Source organism: Malaclemys terrapin, chromosome 11 (assembly GCF_027887155.1).
Source record: "Malaclemys terrapin pileata isolate rMalTer1 chromosome 11, rMalTer1.hap1, whole genome shotgun sequence".
Taxonomy (NCBI): Eukaryota; Metazoa; Chordata; order Testudines; family Emydidae; genus Malaclemys; species Malaclemys terrapin.
This window is the reverse complement of record NC_071515.1, coordinates 28,649,589-28,674,718: the sequence shown is the minus strand read 5'-3', so window position 1 is coordinate 28,674,718 and position 25,130 is coordinate 28,649,589. Positions and strand designations below refer to the sequence as shown.

The 25,130-nt window shown below is 40.8% G+C and overlaps 2 protein-coding genes across 5 annotated transcripts in view; one reads left to right on the top strand and one right to left on the bottom strand.

Moving 5' to 3' along the window:
• Window positions 1-16,297, top strand: part of GLS (glutaminase) — a 105,561-nt gene extending 89,264 nt beyond the window's left edge. For both annotated transcript variants that reach the window (XM_054043410.1, XM_054043412.1), the window contains 4 exons: window positions 7,661-7,722; window positions 10,334-10,410; window positions 10,498-10,561; window positions 12,767-16,297. In XM_054043410.1, the coding sequence (XP_053899385.1) occupies window positions 7,661-7,722; window positions 10,334-10,410; window positions 10,498-10,561; window positions 12,767-12,923 (360 nt within the window). In that variant the 3' untranslated portion in view covers window positions 12,924-16,297. The remainder of the gene's footprint in view (window positions 1-7,660; window positions 7,723-10,333; window positions 10,411-10,497; window positions 10,562-12,766) is intronic.
• Window positions 16,298-22,312: 6,015 nt separating this feature from the next.
• STAT1 (signal transducer and activator of transcription 1) overlaps window positions 22,313-25,130 on the bottom strand; it is a 39,775-nt gene continuing 36,957 nt past the window's right edge. For 2 of the 3 annotated variants that reach the window (XM_054043407.1, XM_054043409.1), the window contains exons 23-24: window positions 23,882-23,984; window positions 22,313-23,102 (exon numbers count right to left, since the gene is read on the bottom strand). In XM_054043407.1, the coding sequence (XP_053899382.1) occupies window positions 23,079-23,102; window positions 23,882-23,984 (127 nt within the window). In that variant the 3' untranslated portion in view covers window positions 22,313-23,078. The remainder of the gene's footprint in view (window positions 23,103-23,881; window positions 23,985-25,130) is intronic. The other variant, XM_054043408.1, reaches the window with a different exon arrangement.

Here is a 25,130-nt window from a genome sequence, read left to right as displayed (position 1 = left end):
ACCTTACTAATATTGGGGTGCCCTTCTCCCATAGGTTACTAGGGCTTTTGCTTCAAGTTTATTAGCATATACATCATTTAGTTACCATGACATTCTTGTGGTGGGACATCTGCTGATATTCTTAACTTAAATATCTAAAGTTGGTATTCTCTGGCATTTTGTGGTTACCTGCCAGCCGTTTAGCAACAGTTGCTTATAACAAAACTCTGTCGTATGACCTCTGATAGTGGGTCATTTATGGGATTAGTTACTTATGTCAAGGGTTTAGGTCTTAGGCCTCTGTTAGTTTGGCTAAACTTTTGTCTTATGGGTTTGAGACCTGTAGGCTTTTGTATTATTGCCTTAATCTGTACCTATACCTTAGTTAGCATATGCCCCTGTATCTATAGCAACATAGCTGGCTGCAAGTCGTTGTTCCCCACTCCCAACCCCCTGGATGGGCTGATTGCTAATGAACGCAACTATTTAGGATCTTACAATATCTCCATATGGAGGTTTAGGAACTTGATATTCTTTTTATTGGCTGTTATGGATGAATAGCTGCATAGGGATATTCAGGTACCTGGTATATTGCTGCTGGTTGCATGGACACATAATGTGGCTCCTCAGATTGGGTTACCTGAGGTTGATTGGTCACCTCCTGAGAGGTAATAGAATTCTGAATGGAGATAACTTGGGGTTGACTTCCCACGGAAGGTGTTTGATATCCTTTGCTTAGACCCCTGATTTTACAGTGCATACAACACAAAACAACAAAGATTATTTCCACTGCAATATCTTGCACAAAGTCCTTCCCTCTAGTCCAGTCTCTATTTAGCTAGCACTCATCACTTCCGTCCATTAACCTTGTGAACATTTGTCCCGCCTTGGTTACTTCATTACTGGTTATTAGGTGTGAATACTTACTCTCCATTAATTGCTTCAGTTTTAAATCTAGTGGGGGAATATGAAGCTGGAACATTGGTGTTCTTTGCTGGACTAGATCCTAGTATTCTGGATTAGTGGTGATAACTCTTTCATTTTCAAAAACAGGTACGGGACAAACTGCCATGTGCCCAGTTAATATGTGCACCTTTGGATCAAACAAAATTTTTTAGTTATGACCTTGCGCTCTGATTGACCATGATGAAACTTTTGATGGTTACTACATAATGTTGGGCATCGCCACCATAGGTCACCCTTTCTGTAAGAAGTTGCCACTTGGCCAGTTTAAGAGTATGGTGATGATGACAATTGGTTTTGTAGTTGGTACTCTTCTTCCTGGGCCACACAACAATTTGTCTACCTCAAACACATTACTTCTGCAGATGTACTGACACCCTTTTTCAGAGCAACAGGCAATATATGGAACTTTCCAGGTTTGGGTGCCTTAGTGATAGACCACCAGAGGAGGTACATTCATTTGTACTTTGTAGATGTTTTCTACATGACCTGTTGAGTGGATTGCTGCTAATTGGCTAAAAAAACTTCATGTGGATTGAACACAGGCAACGAGTCCCTGAATGAGACATATAAGGATTTTGCCATTATACAATGTTTGTTAAATGACACCAGTCACGATCAGTGTGTGGTATCAGCAAATCCACTAGCAGTAACCCAGGCCAGAGGGCTGTCATGGTTGATGGCATCTCACAGGATGATCACCTGGAAAATATTAAAGCCAGTAATATTAATATTTAATGAAAAATGGGTGAAGAGGCTGTAATGCTTTCTAAAGAGCACGGGAGGCCTCTCAGAAAAGCAGGACACACAGTAATAGATTATAATCTGGATTCAGTGACCCTGATCAGCCAAGAGCTTCGGCTGAAGTTAATCCAGCTTTGAGCTAAATTAATTTTTTCCAAACAGGTTTTTTTCCTGCATGTACAGCAGCTAAATTTCTCTCTCTTATATCATGTGCAGAACTGTTAAGGGGTTGAAGAGAAACAGTTAAATTAAGCAAATGCCCTTATTCCTTGGCTGGCATTTCCACAAGCCAAAAATAATTGATCGGGCGACACAGACCGTTTCTTGCTGAATTAAACATGATCCATGACCTGGCAGGGCCTGGATCTTTTCTAATGAACAGTTCTCTGCATCATGTGACTCAGGGAAGAGGGGAGCGTGAATGGTTATCATCACAGCAATACCTGATCATGTGTAGGAGAATTATTTATATAAAGTAAGTATTTGTTACATTTCAGTGCTAACTGGTGGTAAATGATTCCCATCATATCACTTGTGTGCAGATATATTTGTTTGTTTTGAGATATCTAATGAAACTCTGAGGTCCTGTTTACACAGTGAAAACAACAAAACCAGCTACTTTGATACTACCAGGAAGTCCCCCTTACTCCAAACATGGTTACAACACAGATATTCTAGCAGCGTGGATAGGACCGTTCATTGTTAGCAGTTTCCAACCCATGCTAATGTCTTTGACTTGGGATTGGAACTCAGTTAAAACATGGTCTTAGGTTTTGGTTATGCAGTAGAGATGGGATGTTTTGAAGGGAGCTCTCCTATCATGGTAGCTCTTCCCATGTAGACTATCTTTCTAGCCTCTTGCCTTTGAGCTGCAGGCTATTCTTGCCAGGTCCCTCACTGGAAAAAATCTGTCTTCCTTGCAAAGTTTTACGCTATTGAGAAAGCTTTAATGTGGGAGGCTTGGATTTTTGTTTTCGAATCTGGAATGGGGATTCTTTAATAACCCTTGCTAAAGTAGCAGTTTTTGTTTTTATTTAAATGCCAGTAACACTATACCGCACAAAGTTAGTGCAGTGGGGAAGGAGAAAACAGAGATGCTTTTTACAACTACTACCTTTGCAGTCTTGTATACATTTACCCATATGAGATTAGTGCTTATCAGTGGGGCTAGACTGATAACTCTCTAAAAATTAAAGTCCCTTTCCCCACAATAGGAGCAGTGCACAATTTCCCTGTCAGGTTCCTCTGGGGGAACCACCTCTAGCGATGAGAAAATGCAGTTCAGTCTCCATGCCCATGCAATCCTTAGTGCCTCTAACACTGCCAGTATAGGTGCCAGTTGTAGTGATTTTTGTGGTGAAGGACAGCTGTCTACTAGAAACTGTGAGCACAAAACTTCCTACTTAGGACAGTGAGGCTATCCGATTATACCAATCACTATTGAGATGGGACATTGCTCAAAATGTATTGCTTGTCACATGAAGTGGAAGACGAACCCATAGGGCTGCTAACTGGTTTATGCTTAAATAGCAAGCTACCTTCTTAAGTAGGGTGACCAGATGTCAGGATTTTATAGCGACAGTCCCGATTTTGGGGTCTTTTTCTTATATAGGCTCCTATTACCCCTCCCCCCCGTCCCAATTTTTCACACTCGCTGTCTGGTCACCCTATAAATAGTTGACTGTGGTCATACATTTTAAGAGATTTAAGTATAGTCTGTTTTAATGGCTTTAATAAGGATACATGACTGTAAAGCAGAAAATGACAAGGGGCTGAACTAGTTTCAGGTCTCCGAGCTAGGAGCTCTTTATTTGGAATGCTGTCTGACAGACTCTGTGTTCTTGGGAAGATATTTAACCCCTCTCCCTCAATTTCAAAATGAGGAAATACCTACTACACAAGTGGGATTGTGTTCACGGTGGCAAAGAGTTCTTACAATGATAAAGCCAACAGCATAACACTTTTGAAAAGCCAGTGTTACCTATGGCCAGAATATTTTTTCATGTTTTGCTACTCTTAGCTGATCTTTGGACCACAGGATAATTCATATTTTCTGCCAGGAACTGCCTATAACAGATCCTCTTCTCTCTCCCCCCCCAAAGTAACAACCCCCTTAATTAGTGTGTTACATTTAGAATACAAAAATAAAATCAGAAAAACTGCTAACCTGAGTTGGCAGCAGCAGCTTAATACCCATATTTTATTTTCCAGCACTCTAAAAGGAAATGGATGCAAGCAGTAAGAGCTAGTTTACTTTACATTTCTCATCAGTGCTGTGTGTGAGAACTCATGTTAGAATGTTAAGTTGTAACAGTTTGCAGTGTAGTTGTAGCCATGTTGGTCCCAGGATTTTAGAGAGACAAGGGGGGTGAGGTAATATCTTTTATTGGACTAACTTTTTTCTGTTTTTCACCAACAGAAGTTGGTCCACTATAAGATGTAACTGTTCCATTTTGGATTCTGCACTGGGAGCTGTGTGCTGGTATTGAACCCAAAACATATATTTAAAGATCACTCCCTCCTACTTGTCCTTCAGCTGCTTAAATCTTTGGCTGCAGATTATATAGTAGGGGCTTGCTCCAAAGCCTACTGCAGCTGGTGGAAAGACTCCCCTAGACTTCAGTCGGCTTGGATCAGGCATAAGGTGAATTTCCTATTCTTGTTTTTGAAGATGAAGAGAAAAATGTTTCTACCAATTCGAATAGCATAAACAGTCAACTTCTGAGCATCAGACATATACCATTCCTTACCATTTCTGTGGCTAGAGGGGTGGCGATTGCTTCTAATCAGACTGACTGGTTTCACTGACATCAAATGTTTCCCTAAGCAGTTCACTATCAGTTTATGAACCCATTCTACTGATCTCCCACAACATACTGGAGTTTTTGCTCATTTATTTTGTGCTGTAACACAATCTTGCTCCTCATATTTTCTTGCCTGTTCCCAAGAACAACATAAAATATTTGGCTACCTTCTATATCAAAGTTTTTAGTTTTACAGTAGATGCCATTGTTTTAGGCTAACAATTTCAAAATTTTGAGAATGGAGGCTGTTCATTTTTAGTTTTTAAAATAAACTGCTTTGATCTCTCTGAGTTAACTTCTGTAAATATAAATCCTCCAACATTTGGCTCTTTTTAGTTACTTTTCACATAATACATTTTTGATTAATTTAATTGCATTTATCAGACTGATATATGATGTGTTAACACTAGTTAGATTATTACACTGTTTGGATGTAGCCAAAATTCACAACTAGTTCCTTTCCGGAACCTTCTAAAAGGGCTGTGAAAAGTCTCATGTGGAATTCAAGCAATGTCTGGTATTTGTTGAGAGCATTTAAGGTATTCCTTGAGGTTTAGTAGTTGGATCCATTTATATGCCCATATGTGTGGTTTTCAGCTGCTACCTTTTAGAAGGCGTAGAGTCAAAATTACCTTTTGCTCACAGAAGTGCAGGAAAATAAATAACTTCTGAATACAAAGTTTTTAACTGGATCTATAGCCACTTACAATCCTTTAGCCTTATCTGTGCTTAGAAAATTACATTCTGGATTTTCCAGTTTAATAGCAAAGTGGAAGGGGAAAAACTGTTTAAAGAGGACCTTAAAAATGTTTCTGAGAAATGCAAATAAGCCTATCTCAAATCAAGAGTTTAATTTTCTCTGCACCTGTATTACAAGGTGCAGAATGCCCTCAACTCATGCTGAATTAATTGGGAATTGAGGGAGCTCAGAGTTTTGAGCCCATAGTTCTTAAATTTTATACTGTCAGCAACCTAAAGAGTATGTGGGGGATGGGGGGTTCTTGCAAGAAGTTTTCACTCATCTCTGGGGAGAGCCACTTCCTGAATTGGATTCAGATAAAATTAAAAGGTAGCTAAACTAATTTCCATTTGGTGCCTAAACACAGACTTCAGACAGGTACCTGGAAAAGTACAGTGTAATCAACTGTACTTAAAGGGGTCAGTAATGGGGTACAGAACTGTACAACTCCAGCTCACGGTAGTAGTGACCATATCAGCTACTGAACAGCCACCAGATGGTAATCTGAAACGAGTTTGGTGATCTCAGTATAACCCCCAGAGTACGTGTCCACATCACAAAGCTATAACCACCACACTGTTTGGCACTTTCATTGCTAGGCTCAGTAAAGAGGTCAGGAACTGAATGGTCCTGGAAGCTGAACTACATTTTCATTCCTGGGAGCGACCCCTCCGATAACAAGGCAGGGACACATTAGCGGAATAGTGTGAGGAAGTTGCTGCTGTTTCTCCTGATAAATAGATGACTTCAATCTACCTGTCTTAGGTACTCATATCTCCACAGTATTGGGGCACCTCACAATCTTAAGTGTATTTATTCTCAACACCCCTGTGAGGCAGAGCAGGGCTGTTTTCCCCATTTTACAGATGGAGAACTGAGGCACAGAGAGGTTCAGTGACTTGCCCCATGCATAGGTGCCGACTCCATGGATGCTCCGGGGCTGGAGCACCCATGGGGAAAAATTAGTGGGTGCTCTGCACCCACCAGCAGGCAAGCTCCCCGTCCCACCTCACCTCCTCTTCTGCCTCCTCTCCTGAGCATGCCGTGTCCCCACTCCTCTGCCTACCTCCCAGCACTTGCCACTGCCAAACAGTTGTAGCAAGCTCCAGGAGGAAGGGGGAAGGAGCAGGAACATGGCGTGCTCAGGGGAGAAGGCAGGGGCGGGGCTGGGCCGGGGATTTGGGGAAGGAGTGGGAATAGGGGCAGGGACAGGGAGGAGTTGGGGCAAGGACTTTGGGGAAGGGGTTGGAATGGGGGTGGGGCAGGGGTGGAGTCAGGGCGGGGGGGCACAAGGGGGTCAAGCACCCACCGGTGCCAGTAGAAGTTGGCGCCAATGGCCCCATGTCACCCAGGAAGTCTCTTGACAGCAAAGAACTAAACCCAGATCTCCCAAGTCTTAGGCTAGTGCTCTAATTATTGGACAGTCTTTCCTCTCAGTCTGGCATTGTTTGTGCATGTGCTAAAAGAAAAAAACCAAACCCGTGTATTGACTAGAAAATTAGTATAATACATTGCAATGAGGCAGTTCGCTAATTACAAAACCTTTTCTGTAAGCAGTATATAATAAACAGTGGACTTAAACACAGGAGTAACTTGACAGCATATACAGCCTTTTTCCTCTATTTGATCGATCTCTTGGAGAGAAAAGGGGAGGCTTTAAAACTCCTGGAGTGACAGTGTGACATTATTTTTTATCATGGTAGCCAATGTTGCAAATCTCATTGTAAAAGGATAAGACTTGGTATCTCTAGCTGGCCATAAATGCTTATGAAACTAACTGTGTGAAATGTGTATTCGACCCTTATTATCTAGAGCAGCCTTTTTGAAATGTACCTTTTCTATCTTGCTTATGCTTATTAGTTTTTCTTTTTATTATTTAACACTGTGAAGCACTCTGTAAAAAGCCTCCATAGTATATCAGCTATAGTAATGGAAAGTATTGAAACAGGTGCTATATGCAGATTTCCTTGGATAGCTTTTCCTTGGCATCCTTGTACTGACTGGTAACATCCCCTACTCTTCAAGTCCTGTGTCTCTATTCAGCATAAACTACCTGCCATGATGAATTATGCAAATCATGCAGTGGGTTAGAGTCAGTAGTATATAGTGTTATGTTTAAAAGAGAAATACAATTTGGCCAACAAAGGAAAATATTTCTAGATTTTTGTCATAGTAAAATACAAATTGGTGGTGGTCCGCTTTCTAGTGTTTCTATACGTTCAGAGTTGGACCAATGAGCATTAAATTACCGGTGGTGAAGCTGTTTGGAATTGGATCTGACAACCTTTTTAGATTGTACTGCAAATGTATCTAGAGAAATTGGTACATAGTTGACATGTTTGCCAACAGTGACCCTACTATATCTTCGCTTTCTTCCCACAAGTCACCTCAAGAAAAAACAAACAAACTTTTTTTCCTTCACATTTCACAGGTGAAGTCTGTGATAAATCTCCTGTTTGCTGCCTACACTGGGGATGTATCTGCACTCCGAAGGTAAAACTAATATGGTGTTGGGGAAAGGAAATCACTTGTGTTTCAACTATTACTGCGCTTTATTTCTGAACATATGACCATGTTAGGAGACATTATAGCTGCTTTAATACTCCAAGATAGCAGGGCCATTTAAGCATAAAGGTGTTAAAAGAATGCACTCTAGTGGATCTAGCACTGCTTTTAATGTTCTGTCTTCAGATCCTGACAGAGCAAGGAGTTAAGCTCATTACGCAATCAGTCCTTTGTTCTGCATATCAAAACTTCATGTGGATAATATGAAAAATAATTTGTACATCTGATTATAGTCGGGGTATAATCACATAAAATGGCACCATTCTGCTTTGACATAAACTGATTTTTCCCTTTGTGTCTCAGTCATGATATGTTATCGTCCTCACACATTTTTACAGCAGTAGAAGAGCAAGCTGGATTCTAGTCTGCCTTGTGAATCAATTCCAGAACTGTGAGCAAAGCTCCAATTGAGGAATGTTTATTGCTAGTGATGTAGGAGCCAGATGGAACCCAGCTTGATTTTCAGATCCCAAGTATAGTTTTCTTTTGTTTTTGTTTTTTTTGTAGGGCTGGCAGTATTTAAAAACGCTTTGCATTTTACACTGAGCAGATTTCACAGAGTCATTGAGAGAGCAGATAAATGTGGAAGGCTTAATTCTTCACTGTACCTTTGCAAAGCTGGGGCAAAGCAGAGCTGCTCTGTAGCTTTATACTGGTTAGAGATTCTTCCGACACAGGGAGAATTCTCCATGAAATTTCTCCAGCTGATGTAAGTTCCCTTTGCCCTTCACATCCCAAAGTGATCTTATCCAGTCAGAAAATCTGCCTGGAATTAGTGTTTTGGCTGGACAGAGAGAAGTATGTATGCACATCAGTATGCTCCAGAGTGGCATTTTAAGAGTGATTTTTCTGACTGGAACCACAGATGAAGATTCCAGGAAGGAAGCCAAATCTCTAGTGTACTCTTAAAGCCAGATCGTTTTGGTGCCTCTTTTTTATTAAAGCTCAGATGAAAATATAATGTACTTTTGATACTGTGATGGGTTCCCCCTGGAGGTGCCACTTGGAACTGGGGTACTACTGAGCCCCCTGACCCACCAGCCTGGGCTCCCTTTACACTGTACTGCTGTGACCAGCCTGCACTTTCACCAGCACACATACAGGTGTACAGCACACACCCAACTGCAGGTATATACAGACTTTGTGCTCAGCCTTGCCTGGGTAGGCTCCAGTTAGGGAACTTCCTAGCTACTCAGGCACACGCCACCTCTGCAGGGTAAACCCAAAACGATACCATCTTGCGCTGCACAGGGAATTGTACAGGGTAAGCTTATGAAATTCCCATCCCTCAATGTGGAGAGGAATATACAACAGCTTTCTGCCCCCAAGTTATGACTTCCACATACTGGTTTTAGATAAAGCAAAAACAAGTCTATTAACTATAAAAGATACAATCACTTAAAATCTAAGGGATAGCAAACAGATCAAAGCAGATTACCTAGCAAATAAACCAAAAACACAAACTTAATCTTAATATACTACATAGGATGAGAATTTGCTGTTCATATCTGATCTAAGTGATGATACGAGCAGGTTGCAGATTCTTAAGGGGCAAGCTGCACTTGCTTACAGCTTGGAATCCCCAGGTGTACCATTCACAGGCTAAAAATCCCTTTAGCCTGGGTCCAGCACTTCCCCCAGTTCAGTCTTTGTTCCTTAGGTGTTTCTAGGAGTCTCTTTGGGTGGGGAGTCAATGAAGAACCAAGATGATGTCACTCCCTTGCCTTATATAGCTTTTGCATATGGCAGAAACTTTGTTTCCAAGGATAGTTCCCACGCCAGTCAGTGGAAATATACTAACATCCCAAGATGGAATCCAGTACCAGGTGACCTGGTGACATGTCCCTGGTAGTGTCACAGCAGCCATGACTCAGAGACTGTCTGCTGCATCCTCAGGAAGGCCCCCAGGTGGGAGATAAGCTTCTTAAATAAAAATAAATAGGATATCTCCATTAATTTATTTTTCTCCTAGAACTGGAAGGGACCTTGAAAGGTAATCGAGTTTAGCCCCCTGCCTTCACTAGCAGGACCAAGTACTGATTTTGCCCCAGAACCCTAAGTGGCACCCTCAAGGATTGAACTCACAACCCTGGGTTTAGCAGGCCAGTGCTCAAACCACTGAGCTATCCCTCCCCCGCAACTTCTAATGTCTATTGTTTTCTCTAATGGCCCTTCCCCACCCAACTTTTCAGAATGAAAGCATCTCGTCTAGTGGGTGTTCCCCACGTGTAAACACATTTGTAATACAGATACATAGTTAATATTCCTAACAAAAATGATACATGCATACAAGCAGGATAATCCTATGCAGCAGATCATAACCTTTCCAATGACACCTCACATGACTTATCTTGCATAAAATACATCATAACTATGTCATAATCCTATCATAACATCACTATGAAAAATATGGGGTGCAGTGTCAGAATCATTTCAGTCCGGTCACAGAGGGCATTTCATTGTTTTACAGTAGAAGTATGATTACTTCTGTATTTTTGTAATTATTTCTACGATTGTCTTTCTGAATTTGGCTTTTCAGATTTGCTTTGTCAGGTATGGATATGGAGCAAAGAGATTATGATTCACGAACAGCATTGCATGTAGCAGCTGCAGAAGGTAATGACTCTTGATAAATAAGATATAAGCTATTAATTTAGAGGGCTTAATTTAAAAAGTATATTAAATCCTTCTTTTATTTTATAGGTCATGTGGAAGTAGTTAAATTTTTGCTGGAAGCCTGCAAAGTGAATCCTTTCCCCAAAGACAGGTGAGCAGTTCCACTGTTAGTATGCAGAAGGGGAGCTCCAGTAACTCATTAGATGGGTGAATCTAACTGTAGTGCAGTCAGTCAACCGGAGTTTTTGTTTCCTCTGAAATCTCATGGGATGCTGAAAGTAGTGACAACTGGGACCATCTGATCTACCCCTCTAACTTGCAGCTGGTGCTAGAGCTCCCTTGAGCTGTTTCTGCCCATTTGATCTAGCAACACTAATTCCCGCTCTTAAAGAAGCAGGAATTCCAGACCTCAGTAGGGAAGATTGAGAAAATAAATCAGTGGCTGGAGAATTTTCTTTCAAAAAAGGCATCAAGGCAAGAAAAAGGAATTTGTAGTTTGATGTGCGTGTATGAATATATATGCAGAACGCACACACGGCTGTGGGTGTAAGAGGTGTCTACGTGTGTTGCTGTCCAACATAACTAAAACTATTCACAAACTTCAGTGTGAACTTGACCCCATTAGAAAGGCTGTTTTACTGTTCTGGTGTCCTGAGAGAGATGCAGTCCGCATGGTTTGTTATGTATAATCATTAACTTTATTTTTAATGTCACCTTCAGTTTTATTACTGTAACTCAGTGTGGCATTGGAAACCAGAAAAAAATAGGTCAGTGCAAGGTCCCTCACCTATAGAAAACAAGGCCTGACACCAGTAATGAAACCACTCTTGTCCACTCTCTAGCTCTTACTCAAGTAAACTTGTGTCTTTGTCTTTGCTTCCTTCAGTTTGCCTGTACCTTTTAATTCTCCTCTCCGTATAACAGTGATTTTGCTATTCAACAGTAAAGCATTGAATGAGCTTTAATTTTATAGTTTATTTCATGCAGTTCTGTGCAGACTAATATAAGTCTGCTTATGTCTTCTATTATATGCACAATGTCCTTATGGTGCTTATAGGAGTGTCAGAAAGGCAGAGCATTTTCAGTCATTTATCATTACCTGTGATTTTTTTGAAGCCTTACTATTAAGGTGAGATTTTTACTTTTTGATACAGTCCTTTTCAAAAGGAACTCACAGTGCTACAGAGTTCTTACACCACGATTAAAATGTAACCAAGGTTGGTGGGAAATCTGCATTGTGTTTACACCTGCTCTAATTACCAGCTTTTCCATTAAAACCCCGCAGGGGAGGAGTTTGTCCTGTGCCAAAAGGATGTCAAAGATCAACACTAGGAAAAATACTTCAGTAAAAATAATGTGAGGCACATTTCTGGAGTTGATTTCCTTGGTGAAAGGAAGGCAAAAAATACTTTACATTTGTTTTGTTGAAATACTATATTTAGATATCTCTTACTCTCCTGTTTAAGAGGGGAAAATATACAATTGTATGCAATAGCCTTTGCATATTGTTGTTACATTTGGGAGGGTTTAGTGTGGATGATGTGAAAATAGCAGCAGTTACGCGTGTGTGTGTGTGTGTGTGTGTGTGTGTGTGTGTGTTTACTGTTTTGTCTAGTCTGACACTATCCATTGAAGTGCAGTTCTGCTGTGAAAAATGACTGAAAAAAATCATTGTTTTTATTGTCTTTTAGTGATTTCCATATCAAATGTGTTCAGTTTTCACATTTTCAAGTAAAAAGATTTTGTTTCCAGTGACTAACAGTGCACAATCAGCCTGTGGGCTGAAGATCAATTTGGGTTCTTCCTTTATATATTAACAATGGTCATGGTGGATTCTACATCACTGAGCATTTTTAAATCAAGATTGGATGTTTTTCTAGAAGAAATCTAGGAATTATTTTGGGGAAGTTTTATGGTCTGTGTTGTACAGGAGGTCACAGTGGTTCCTTCTGACTTTGGACTCTGAATCCCTGGTAATAAAAGTTCTTCGTGCCAGATTTTGTCCTTGGTGACACCTGTGAAATCACATTGAAGACAGTGGTGTTACACGGTGTGACTGGTTGGGCTGAAATTTATTAAACAATTATACTGAAGCACAAGAAGGAATGGAATCCCACTCATTCTCCATTAGTTATTTTGATACTGAAGGGGTAACAGGAGTAAAAAGTAGTGAAAACATCTGTTGTCAAAAAAGGTTGTGACCTACTATCCAATTCACTGAAGGTACTTACGTAGTCCCTGAGCTTAGTACATACCGTACTGGCAATTGTTGTCTCAAACATCAGAGTATAATGGAATTCATAGTGGTGGATTTACTTGCTTACTGATTTTGGAAATATTGTGCTCCCTGTTTCAGATGGAATAACACTCCTATGGATGAAGCTTTACATTTTGGACACCATGATGTATTTAAAATTCTTCAAGAATTCCAGGTCCAGTACACACCTCCAGAGGATTCCAGCGATGGAAAGGAAAATCAAACAGTTCATAAAAATCTAGATGGCTTACTCTAACCATCTGCAGCTAGATCCCAAGAGTCAAATACTTACCTATGTTATTGTGGAAAATGAGTATGAAGAGCGTGTGTATTTCTGTCTGACAGTGGTGTATATTTTACAGAATATTTCATTTATTTCAGTGTTACAGGAGTTTTCTTCATGATACGCAGCGGACAAACCCAGTCGCTCCAAAAAACAAACAAACCCCAAACAACTCCCCCCCCCCCCCCCCCCCCCCCCCCCCGAGAATCTCCTTCCATAATGTGAGCAATATTACCTTGTGTTGCGTATAGTTGATGTAAAAGAAGTATTAGCTGTTGATGGCTTTACTGTGCACTACTTAATTTATTTTTGTGTTCTATGTATATCTTCAAACCATGGTCAGGAACTTTTCTGCTGAATTTGCATTTCTAAACCAATCTCTTACAGTGTAGCCAAGTGGAACCATGCTGTTGCCATGTGCAAGTGTCATTGTGGTTTTGCTAGATTTCAGGAGTTGAGGATGCTGGTGTAGATTTAACGTGGGTGTGTTGAACAAGGATCTGCACTTATCTTTTTTTCCCTAAATAATTTCCCATGGAACCTTGTTTACATAGTCACCTTGTCACCTAGATCGATCGGTCAATCAGCCCTCACAGAGAGAGTGCTGATCACAACACATTGTTCATGATGTTCTAGCGAGTCCTTCAGCCACCTGTTGGCCAGGCTGTCAGTGGCATCAGACACCTGATCGGCATAGTACACCGCAGCCCAGAACCCCTGAGCTCAAGCGATCTGTGAGCCTCAGCCGCCCAGGTAGCTAGGATTAAGGTGCGTGCCACCTTGACTGATTGTTTACATAGTATAAATCTCAAAATAATATATTGGTGACATTTGTCAATGGTCTGGGCTAATTGTTCTTAGAGAATTTTTTCAGGGAATCTGTTTTAAGGTTGGTTTGATGACCAAATGCCATGGAGGAATATCACTTGTTTGACTTGTTTTTTTTTTTTAAGCTGTTTCTTTCAAATGCCCATTGTCTAGCCTCTCTCTCTGTCCATATTCAGCTGCTGAAGTGCTTTCCCTTTAGTTGGTGAAAGCAGGTGCTTCCAAAGTATGCATTGGTTCCTGACAGGCATATGTGCATCATGCGGGATCTTGTACGCTGCAAAATAATTCATCTCAGTCTTATGTTTTGTCCTTAGCTGCAACTGCACCAAAAACCTTTTAGGGGAATGTAAGTATATGAAAGGCAAAATACTAAACCAAATGTTCTAAATGAGTTAGGCTCACAATAAAAAACACTCATGGAGTGAAACAGCTTAAAGAGGCATAAAGCTAATCAAAGCATGAGCCAGGTTGTGGATATGCCAAACTGTGGGTCTATCTCTCTCCTTATGCTGGCATAAATCCTTGAATAGTTTTCTTGAAGCTTCTGAAGTTACACTGGTGTAAAACAAGTAAGGGATCAGAAACAGGGCCACAAATCAAGCAGTTCATTTGTGTGTGAACTATTGCATTTGCCCTCTTCACATGGTAGTCTGTGCCCCACGTACGCCAGTCGTTAGAAATTTAAATCCAAATACTCTATTTTGGGGACCATTACACTATGTCAGCTTCTTGCCCAATGCAACAATATGTCTGATTACTGACACTACAATATGAGTGAAGTCCTGTTTTAAAAAAAAAAAAAAAAATCTGAGTAGGAGTATCTATTTCACATTTGTTGGAAGTAGGTGATAATCAAGAATCAGGCAGTGTATTGGACTAAGACCATTTGTGGGAACTGCACACATCTCAAAGATATGGCAGTAATAATAATTCATCCATAAATCTCAAGGTGTCCACTTTACAGATGGTGAAACTGAGGCATGGAGCGGTCACCCAGCAAGTCAGTGGCAGAGGCAAGGTATGGAACCCTTGTCTCCTGCGTCCCACTCCAGTGCTCTAGCCACTATGCACATTGCCTCCCCTAAGGAGGAGAAATCAAACGGAGGCACTTGATATTCAGCACAAACAGTGGCCTATCTCATAATAAAGATGCTGTCCTGTAGTAGTGCGAAAGCCTAAACCCCTGAAATCTGATTGGTAAAAATGCTTGCCTGGCATCAGTCACTCCCCTCCTTCTCCCCCCCGCCCCCCCAATCTGATATTACTGCTCTCAAACTGCTTTTTGCCTCAAGTCAATTATTCACTCGAAGGCCTCATGCTTTTATAACCTTCACCTTTCATGCCTTGTGTCGCAGCCACCCTCCTCCTTAACCAAGAACTGGATGGGATTCCCTTTGAACCCTTCTTGGCCAGATGGGTCACTGTTGAGAGCACAAGGCCCTGTCTCTGCTGCACTCCTACAGAGGATAAAACGAGGCAAACTAAATCCCATGTTTTCCTCTAACATTCTTGGACCTACCAAATTGATCCTATGGGAGTAAAATTTCTCAGGTTGGGTTCCGGGGGTACTGATTAGGTCTCAAGCTATGAGACACATTCTGTTTAACTAATCAGATTTCTATGTATCTCTCTCTGGTTTGCTAAGAAAATGTATCCTCTGTTCTCAGAAAAAATGTGAGTGATTTATTTTGATGTAATTGAAATCAATAAATTTACTTTGCTCAAACAATAACCTTTTCAAAAGGTAGGTATATGTCCTGAGAAGATAAAGGCATTTTAATTAAATAGCATAGAGATTATGGCTGTCCCTGAACCTAACGTTTTCCTCCACCATATTAAGAGCTTTTCGCTAGAATTTTAGCACCAATGCATTTTCACCAGGATAGTTTTAGCATTTTCTCATTGTACCAGGAGATCTTATTTTGCAAAGATTTGTGCCCAGTGGAAGCAGTGCATTTATATATGCAATTATTTATAAATATATGTAGTTCACTGGTTTGGCTGCTCATCATTGCTGGCACTGACATGTAGATTTTAATTTAAATGGCTTTTGTTGTGTTATCAAATGCTGACATCCTTATGCTCCAAAGAGTTTTCTGTGTTATGTCGTATATGTGCTGCTTAAGTATCACAGCAACTAGAAATGGTTCATCTAACTTAATGCTTTGTACATAGAAATATTGTGCTGGTCTTAGCCTTAATTATCCCATCTTTTTGTGAAAAATGTGATGTACTCGGCTGATACCTTTTTAGCTGCAGAGCTGGACTGTCAATGAGTGTTTTTATTGATGCTGTACTATCAGCAATTGTAACTGATTGGTGTGACATTTTAGATTCCTTATTGTGGGGAATAGACAGTGATGAATGTATTTGCTTTCAGCAATTTTCCTGTAAGTGAATCTAAATTTAAAAATATTTGAGCTGTACTGGTTCTGAAAATGAAAGATATTTATTTTAATGAATAAAATCCAGGTATTGTTGCTTTTTACAGCACAATTAAAAAGGAATACCAAAAAATAGAGATGTTTGAAGGTTTTTTGGGTTTTTTTTTTTTGATAGCTACATCATTTACCCACCTCTAATACCACCCCAACTGAAGTAGCCAAAGAGAGTGGACTGTGTGGAGCCCTCCATTTTAGGCTGCTTTGATACCCTCCAGAGTCGAGGCTACTTTTGTATTGGGAAGGCCTTGTGACAAGCTTTAATTGTAGCATCAAATCATTAGGAGGCTCCATCTCATGGTTAGTCGCTAGTGAATACTGTAGTTTTAAATCTAAAAGCTTGATATAGCGAACAGGAACTCATTGGCTTTCCCTCACTCAATACAGGTGTCCAGCTGGTGATGGAGAAATGATGCTACAAAGGAGTAACCAACCTGCTGTGGGCATTCTAACAAGAAGCTGACCCTAATGTCCATATATTTTGAAGTGTTGGCCGTCTCCAACATCTATCCTTTAGGAATAGAGGCTGTTGCTGGGATGGGCAAGTAAAGGTCTCTGAATCTGGTGAGTCAGGGATTAGTTGGGATGGTCTGGCTATTGAAATAGTTAAGAAACACAGAGGGTGAAATAGGGATATAAATGCATCATTTTGCTCTTAAAGGTTCCTCACAAACTCCAGCCTCAGACCACAGCAGAAAATTATGGAAGCAATCAAGGGATTCTACTGAAAACCAACATCACCTAGTCCTACACTAAATAGGTCTCATATTACAGCCAGGAGTGGAGACCTATGTTGTTGCTGATTTCATGGTTTGTAGATGTAGATGGCCTTATGGAGCAAAGTGACTTTTTTTATTATGTAGTACAATCAAACTGAATCTGATGCAGAATTCCCTGAATTCTCCAAAGAACAATACCTTTGAATTTCCTGCAGTGATAGCAGAAGTGCTGCATCCTCAAACGTGATTTAGAAATGATTAGATATAATAAAGAGCCTTGTTTCAGAGAACGTATCCGGACTACTAACCTGCACTACAAAGTGAGTGCCACTAGGCATCAGACTAGCTAGCTAAACCTGTGAGGTCTCGTTCTAGGCCATTACAAAAACCATGGATTTGCCGGTTACATTTGCAAACCTCTCACTCAATCACAATACAATGAAAAATTGTTTGCCGAAATGGAATTGTCCAACATCAGTGGGGAGAGAAATTTGTATTCCTCGTTCTAACATGTTGGGAATTTTTAAAAAATTACTTGCATCCATTTTAATAGATTTTGAATATTGTGTTACTGAAACCAGGAACATTAACAGCTCAATGGACACAAGATTTTATATACTGCCTCTTTTAAAGTGTTTAGGATGTGAGTCCTGCTCTTTTCACAAATGTACATGCTGACAGGGAAGACATTTAGAATCATTTTGAAGGTTTTTTCCACACCCTTCCTTAGATAGAAGGCCCTGAAATTGTCTGCAAGGCCATTTATACTTTACCCATTCATTATACTTTATCCATTCATCCCATTACAAATATTTGCACTGTAAAAATGATAAACAAAAGAAATAGTATTTTTCAATTCACCTCATACAAGTACTGTAGTGCAATCTCTTTATCATGAAAGTGTAACATACAGATGTAGATTTTTGTTGTTACATTACTGCACTCAAAAACAAAATGTAAAACTTTAGAGACCGGAAGTCCACGCAGTCCTACTTCTTCAGCTAATTGCTAAGACAAACAAGTTTGATTATATTTACGGGAGATACTGCTGATTGCTTCTTATTTACGTCACCTGAAAGTGAGAAGAAGCAAGGTATTTACGTGCCAGATATGCTGAACATTCATATGCCCCTTCATGCTTTGGCCACCATTCCAGAGGACATGCTTCCATGCTGATGCTGCTCATTTAAAAAAATGTATTAATTACATTTGTGACTGAACTCCTTGAGGGAGAATTATGTCTCCTGTTCTGTTTTACCTGCATTCTGCCATATATTTAATGTTATAACAGTCTTGGATGATGGCACAGCACATGTTTGTTTTAAGAACACTTTCACAGCAGATTTGACAAAATGCAAAGAAGGTACCAATGTGAGATTTCTAAAGATAGCTACAGCACTCAACCCAAGGTTAAAGAATCTGAAGTGCCTTCCAAAATCTGAGAGGGATGAGGTGTGGAGCATGCTTTCAGATGTCTTAAAAGAGCAACACTCCGATGACAAAACTACAGAACCACCAAAAAAGAAAATCAACCTTCTGTTGATGGCATCTGACTCAGATGATGAAAATGAACGTGTGTTGGTATGCTCTGCTTTGGATTGTTATCGAGCAGAACCCATCATCAGCATGGACGGCACGAATGGTGGTTGAAGCATGAAGGGACATATGAATCTTTAGCGCATCTGGCACGTAAATATCTTGAGATGCCAGTTACAACAGTACCATGCGAACGCCTGTTCTCACTTTCAGGTGACATTGTAAACAAGATGTGGGCAGCGTTATCTCCTGCAAATTGTAACCAAACTTGTTTGTCTGAACGATTGGCTGAAGTAGGACTGAGTGGACTTTGTTTTATTTTTGAATACAGTTAGTTTTGGTACATAATTCTACATTTGTAAATTAAACTTTATAATGAAAGTATACAATACTTCAATTAGGTGAACTGAAATATACTATTTTGGTTTTTACAGTGCAAACATTTCTAATCAAAAATAAAGTGAGCACTGTGTTCTGTGTAACTGAAATCAATATTTGAAAATGTAGAAAATATCTGAATATATTTAAAGGATATTCTTCTATTGTTTAATAGTGCGCTTAATTTTTTTAATCGCTTGACAGCCCTAAAAAACCCCTTTTCTTACATGACCCCCTGCTAGACTAGCCACATTCTTAAAAGGTTGCCTCTGTGTCTCTCCCCCTAGGTTGACTAGATGTCCTGATTTTATAGGGATAGCCCCAATTTTGGGGTCTTTTTCTTATATAGGCTCCTATTACACATACTCTACCCCCCCCGCCCCAATTTTTCACACGTGCTGTCCGGTCACCCTACCCCCCCTCTCTCCCCCCCCCCCCCGTTCTTTTACTCCCCTTGTTGTGTCAAGTTTATATAAGCTTGTAAGTAACTTGGGCAAGGATGTCACTTGTTCTGTAATGTGAGGAGCAGCACAGCGCACTGATGGGCACCGTGAAATAATTATCAACAAATAATGTCTTGACTAGCCAGACTGCCACTTTGCTGGATTACTTATTTACCCAGAGACTAGTAGAACATATGGCTAATTCTGTAGCCACAGAAATAACTGACAACCATATAGAGATGAAACTGTCCCAATGGGCTTAAAATCAAATAGAGATGTCAAAAATTCAATTAAATCTCATGAGTCCATTGGTACAATAGGCTTAGAGAAATATGATCTCATTTATTAATAACCCTAAAACACTTGCAAAGTGATGCTTCAATTTTTTTAACCTGGAAAAGAATATTTCTGGTATTGTAAAACTTCTTTTTATAACTATCATCCATACAAAAATGACATGAATCTAGGTACTATAAATCTATTGGCCTCATGAGAAAATTTGACTGTCAGATATAAGTTGAATGATAAGCACCATATACAGATGAACATATCAGAGTTCTTAGGAACACCCACTTCCTTTCACTTGATAGCTCTTAAATATATATGTACATTTAGCTACTCTAATGAGAACAGTAATAAAATTGATGTGTTGATACATCTTGCACTTATGGTCATTGATTTTTTTTTTTATAGCGATATCAAAATAAGGCAAACTGGCACTATTTTGCTACCTAAGCAAATACTCACAGATCCTTTCAACATTTTCAAAGTAGTCCTGGAATCGTAGGATTGGAAGGGTCCTCCTTGCAGGCACCATGCTAGTCTTTGCAGGCACAATGTACTAAATGGATTTACCACTTCCTTTTCATGAAGCAGGCTCCTCAAGCAGCTGATGACTGTTTTTTAAACCTATCTGAACAATGGAAATGTAACTCCCCATCCCTTATAAACAGTAGCGTAGCTAGCGGGGTGCGGGGGAAGCAGCTGCTTCCCCTCAGCATATTTGCCAAAAGTGGCACCTTTCCAAAGGCGGCCGCCGGCTGGAGGAGTGAGGGGGGGCGTAGGCTGGCCACTTGCAGCGCGGCCGGCAGCCATCGGGGGGTGGCGGCTGGAGGAACGAGGGCACAGCATGCAGCTGGAGGAGTGGGGGGGCTGGCCACCAGTAGCATGGCTGGCAGCCATGGAGGGGGGCGGTGGGTGCGTGCACGCGGCCAGAGGAGCAGGGGGGACGCAGCATATGGCCTGGCCCTGTAGCCATGGCTGGAGGAGCGGGGGGCGCAGGCTGGGCTGGTAGCCGGGGTGGGGAGGGGCAGTCAGCAGTGTGGCTGGCGGAGTAACCAGAGGAGGAGCCAGGGGGGCGTCTTTTTTATGTTTGCTCCCCCTCTTAAAAGCTGGCTACACCACTGCTTATAAACTAACTAGCAAAATGCTGAACTCTCAAGCTGCTGAGAGCCAAAGCACTGCAGCTGTTGGAATTTCAAGGTGAGATAACTAGTGGTTTTCAGTTTCATGAGGAGTTATGAGTTCATAGATTTGAAAATCAATGAAATCTGTGCAAGAGGCCACCCTCATTAGGTAACTGTGGCTTAATTAGCCTCCAGCGTACTGAGAACAATTCTGCTCCTCTGCAATTAGCAAACTGCCTCCTTCCTCCATGTACCAATGCTTCTGTGGGCTGTAAGCACTTAACACAGTCAACTGTAATTCACCTTTCTTTATCCTACTGCTATTAATGAAGCTGTGTGTCTATGCATAGACAATGTCCTCGTTCAAATAAGCAATAGTAAAAATGAAAAGTCTTCTAAAATGTGACTTAGTTAATAATGGAATGCACAATACCTATAGGAAAAGAGCCCCCCCCAAAAAAAGAGATTACAGTTAAAATTAGTGTGGTCAGTACAAACGTAAAGCAGCAGGGACTGCAGCTAGTGAAAATCAGCGTAGCTCCATGACTGCAGTGGGGCTGTGCTGCAGTCAAGCCCCTTAGGATATGTCTATGCTGCAATGAAAATCCTGTAGCTGGCCAGGGCTAAGAGACTGTTGAATTGCAGTGTCGATGCTCAGGTTTCTAATTGCAGCATAGCCACACCCTTGGAGGCCTAAAATGAGTTTATTTTTCAATTAAGGTAACAGTGCTACTTTCACTAGTGGATTGACGTGCTCGGAATGCTTTTGTTTGCTGTTACAAAGAGGAAAGCCAGACACATTTATGCTCTAGCTGGGTTCGATCCTACTCCTATTCAAATCAATAGAAAACTCCCATAGACTTGACTGGTGTAAGATCAAGCCCTCAGTGGCCTTTCCCATTCCAATAGTGCCTGGCTAAACTGTGAACTATAAAAATAGCTGCAATCTGACAGGCCAAGAGATGGCACCTGTCAGTTTGACAAGTTTCCATTTCTTGTGGGATTTTTTTTTTTTTTCCAATTCTCAATTTACTTTTCAGGCGTAATCCCCTGGCCAGGAGCAGGGTTAGAATATTTCCTCTTTGTTTGGCTGGCAGGTGTGTCACAACGAAGGAGCCCCATTCAATTTATTTTAGTTCTGGTTACTTAAAAATTAAACTTTTATGTGCTTTGTGAATACTTAGTGGACACATGTATTTTCACAGTGGACAATGATGAATAAGTCTGACAATATCAAAGCACTTCCACCTCCATAAGTAACCACCGGCAGAGGGGTAGTGTCTGGTGTCTGTGCACTCAGCTTACAGTGATGGTTGGAGGGAGAGCAGTGCTCATATTAAGGATCCTCTGAGAAAACATCTCTCTGCTGCCTCACGCAGATTTTATTGAACTGTACTTCAGTAAGGTACTGGCTGTAATTCTACGTCTAGCTTTCAATTCCTTTACGCCGTAATAGAAAGCAGAATGTGCAGCACACACTGTTCATCATGTGACATGATGCCTTTGTGGATTTTCAACATGAAAAAGATTTTGTGAGACATCCTATTGAATTGGTGTTTCTTTTCTCAATGAACAGTACAGTAACTGTTGTGGATTTCACACTTACCCTAATAACATGCTAGTTTTTATTTACAGTGAAGGATATGCCACTGATTTAGCAGAGCAGAAGCAAACACAGGTCAGTGCAGTTTGTGGCTGTATTCTTTGAGAAAGTATTTAAGCTTTCATTTAAAAGAAAATATTCCAGCCCTCCTCATTGCAGAAGAAAGCCTTCCAAGTGTGAGCCAAGTGCAAACTGAAGCTTATTGTCTCCCTGATTATACAGGCAGCCTGAAACCAATCTCGGAGGTGTGAATTACCTTTACTTTAAACCTAGAGCCAACATTGTAAATGTCAACATAACTATTTCCTTTACGATAAATTTAGTAGAAACACAGGCTTCTCCCATAATCCCACACTGCTCTCCCAACCAAGAGCCCCGTCTGTCCTCTACCCTGTTGCTAGGATTTCCAGCTTTTCCCCCTCCACCTTCTGTGCTGGAGTTTCACAGTGGTGACAGAAAATTCTCTAGCTCATTGAAAATTACAATTAAATGAATGTAATATCACAATCAGTAACATACAGGCTACTCTGGGGATTATTCATTTTCACACTGAACTCATTAAGAACCTCAATTCCTTAATTGAACTGAAGCTCCAGTCTGATGCACTGGTGTGCCACACAGTCCAAGGGATTTCTTCAGAATGCAGGGAAAGCTTTTCACAGACTACACAGCCTTGATGCATACCCCTGCAGGCTGTGAAACAGGGAAGCAGAAAAATGCAAGCTACTTAAGGATGGACACGTGCAAACAGTATAGTAGAGAGATGAATAACACTTAAGTCGGATAGGCTGAACACATCTGTAAAGAGAGAGCACAGGTTGATTAAAATCTTAAAATCTACCTAAACCAAACCATAAAGAATTATACTAAAAGACTCTTTTACACGTACAATGCATGGTAAAATGTAACAGGAGCTATGCAGTATTATTTTTCATGGTGTTACACAATAAGGGCATTGAGACTGATGTGCTGCTATTTATTAATGAGGGCTTGAACTCTGACAGAATTATTCAGTAATATTCAAAAAGTGTTACCCAGGGTTTTCAGAACCCAGTGCTATTTGCTAAACCAGTCAAGAATATGTCATCTTTTCAGATTGCCATAGGCAGATTCAGATCTCTCTGTGAGAACAAGAAAATTGTACTTTGCCAACTTTGTTCCACTGTTAGCACTGTCATGTTATCTGGCTTAACTGGTCAAATCTATTAATAGCTACATGAATCACCTTACTACTGTTTGTATAGTAACTCTTCCTATTGTGTTTCCTCTATAGTCTTACCTAGCCTTCCTCCAGGACATAGCACATAAAGAGAGACACTGTCCTGGAGCCCAAAGAGGGGAGAAATAGGTTGAAATGAAGCAAATTAGCTGTCGCCTGCAAAGGAAATGCATTTGCATTTCCAACTAAAGGCGGTAACTTGTTCTGGAGGGCCAGTTTGTGTTCAAATCAGAGTATTTTTAAAATATGAATTATTCTATGGCAGGATAAAAAAGGAGCTTTTTAAAAGCAAATTCCATATCCATCCCCCTTTCCTCCCCTTCACCTCCCCCCACCCTGCAAAAACAAATAAACATACCACCGTATCAATTTCTGCAGGGCTCACCATTCGAGACACCTCATCAAAATCTTCAGGAGACATGGGTAAGAGGTTTTCTGTGGTCTGGAGTCTGGAAGGGTGGCTGACGGGGAGAAGAGAAGGGACAAACCTTCAGTGTATTAACATTAATTCCAGTGACCAAGCAGCACCCATGATGTCAATTCATTTCCCATTTCAAACCCCTTTCACTTTACTTGATTTTTAGTAGCATGTGCACTTCACCATGGCATCTGGCTGCTTCTCATTCACTTTAAAAGGCAACAAGTAGGTAGGTGTCACTGAGATGGGTGACTCAGCAAAGTTATATCTAACTCATTTTGCGGTGATGTTAATTACACAGTCTGAACAAATGTGAGCTGTGGGGAAGATACCATCTTTCAGCAAGAGAATCCATTACATGGAGCTCCTGGGCCCCATGCATAGTACCACTGAAGTCTCGGGATGGGTGTGGACCCCTGTGCCCATGAATCCTATTTCCACTATATCTATACAGGGATAAAAAACTCAGGGCTGGTCTAGGTCAGCTGACTCAGGCTGCGAGGCTGAAAAATTGCTGTGTAGACCCTGCAAGACTGCAGATTCCAGCCTGAGCCAAAGCATCTACACAGCTATTTTTAGCCCTGCAAACCAAAGTCAGCTGACCTAGGCCAGCCACAGCTGTGCCGTGGGTCTTTTATCCCTGTGTAGCCATACCCTGCAGCTCTCACTTGAGTAGACCACCAGCAGCAGGAGATTCCACAAGTGAGGGTGTTCTGCTTAGAAAGCCCAGCCAGTTCTTAACTGCATTGCTGAGACACAATGTTTCACTCTCTGCAATGTAAGAGTGGTTTTAATACAACTAAAAATCAGAAGTGTGGGGCTGGGAATACACACTGATCTACTACAATCAAGTCAGGATAGGTCATGTTAGTCCAAAGAAAACTGAGATAGCTAATTTTTATGAAAAATCAAGTATAGGAAACAGCTGTAAATTGCCCAAATATTTCCACATTTTGTACTTAAATATAATAGCTTTTTTTCAATTCTATTATGTGTAGTGTGGTGTCTTCCTACCCAGTGGGCTTAGCAAAGCAGGGGCAAGAGATCTAATAGCAAATCATGTACATCTTTAACACTCCTAAAATACACATTGTTTTTTGTAGTTTTCTTGGGGGAGGGATAGCTCAGTGCTTTGAGCATTGGCCTGCTAAACCCAGGGTCATGAGTTCAATCCTTGAGGGGGCCACTT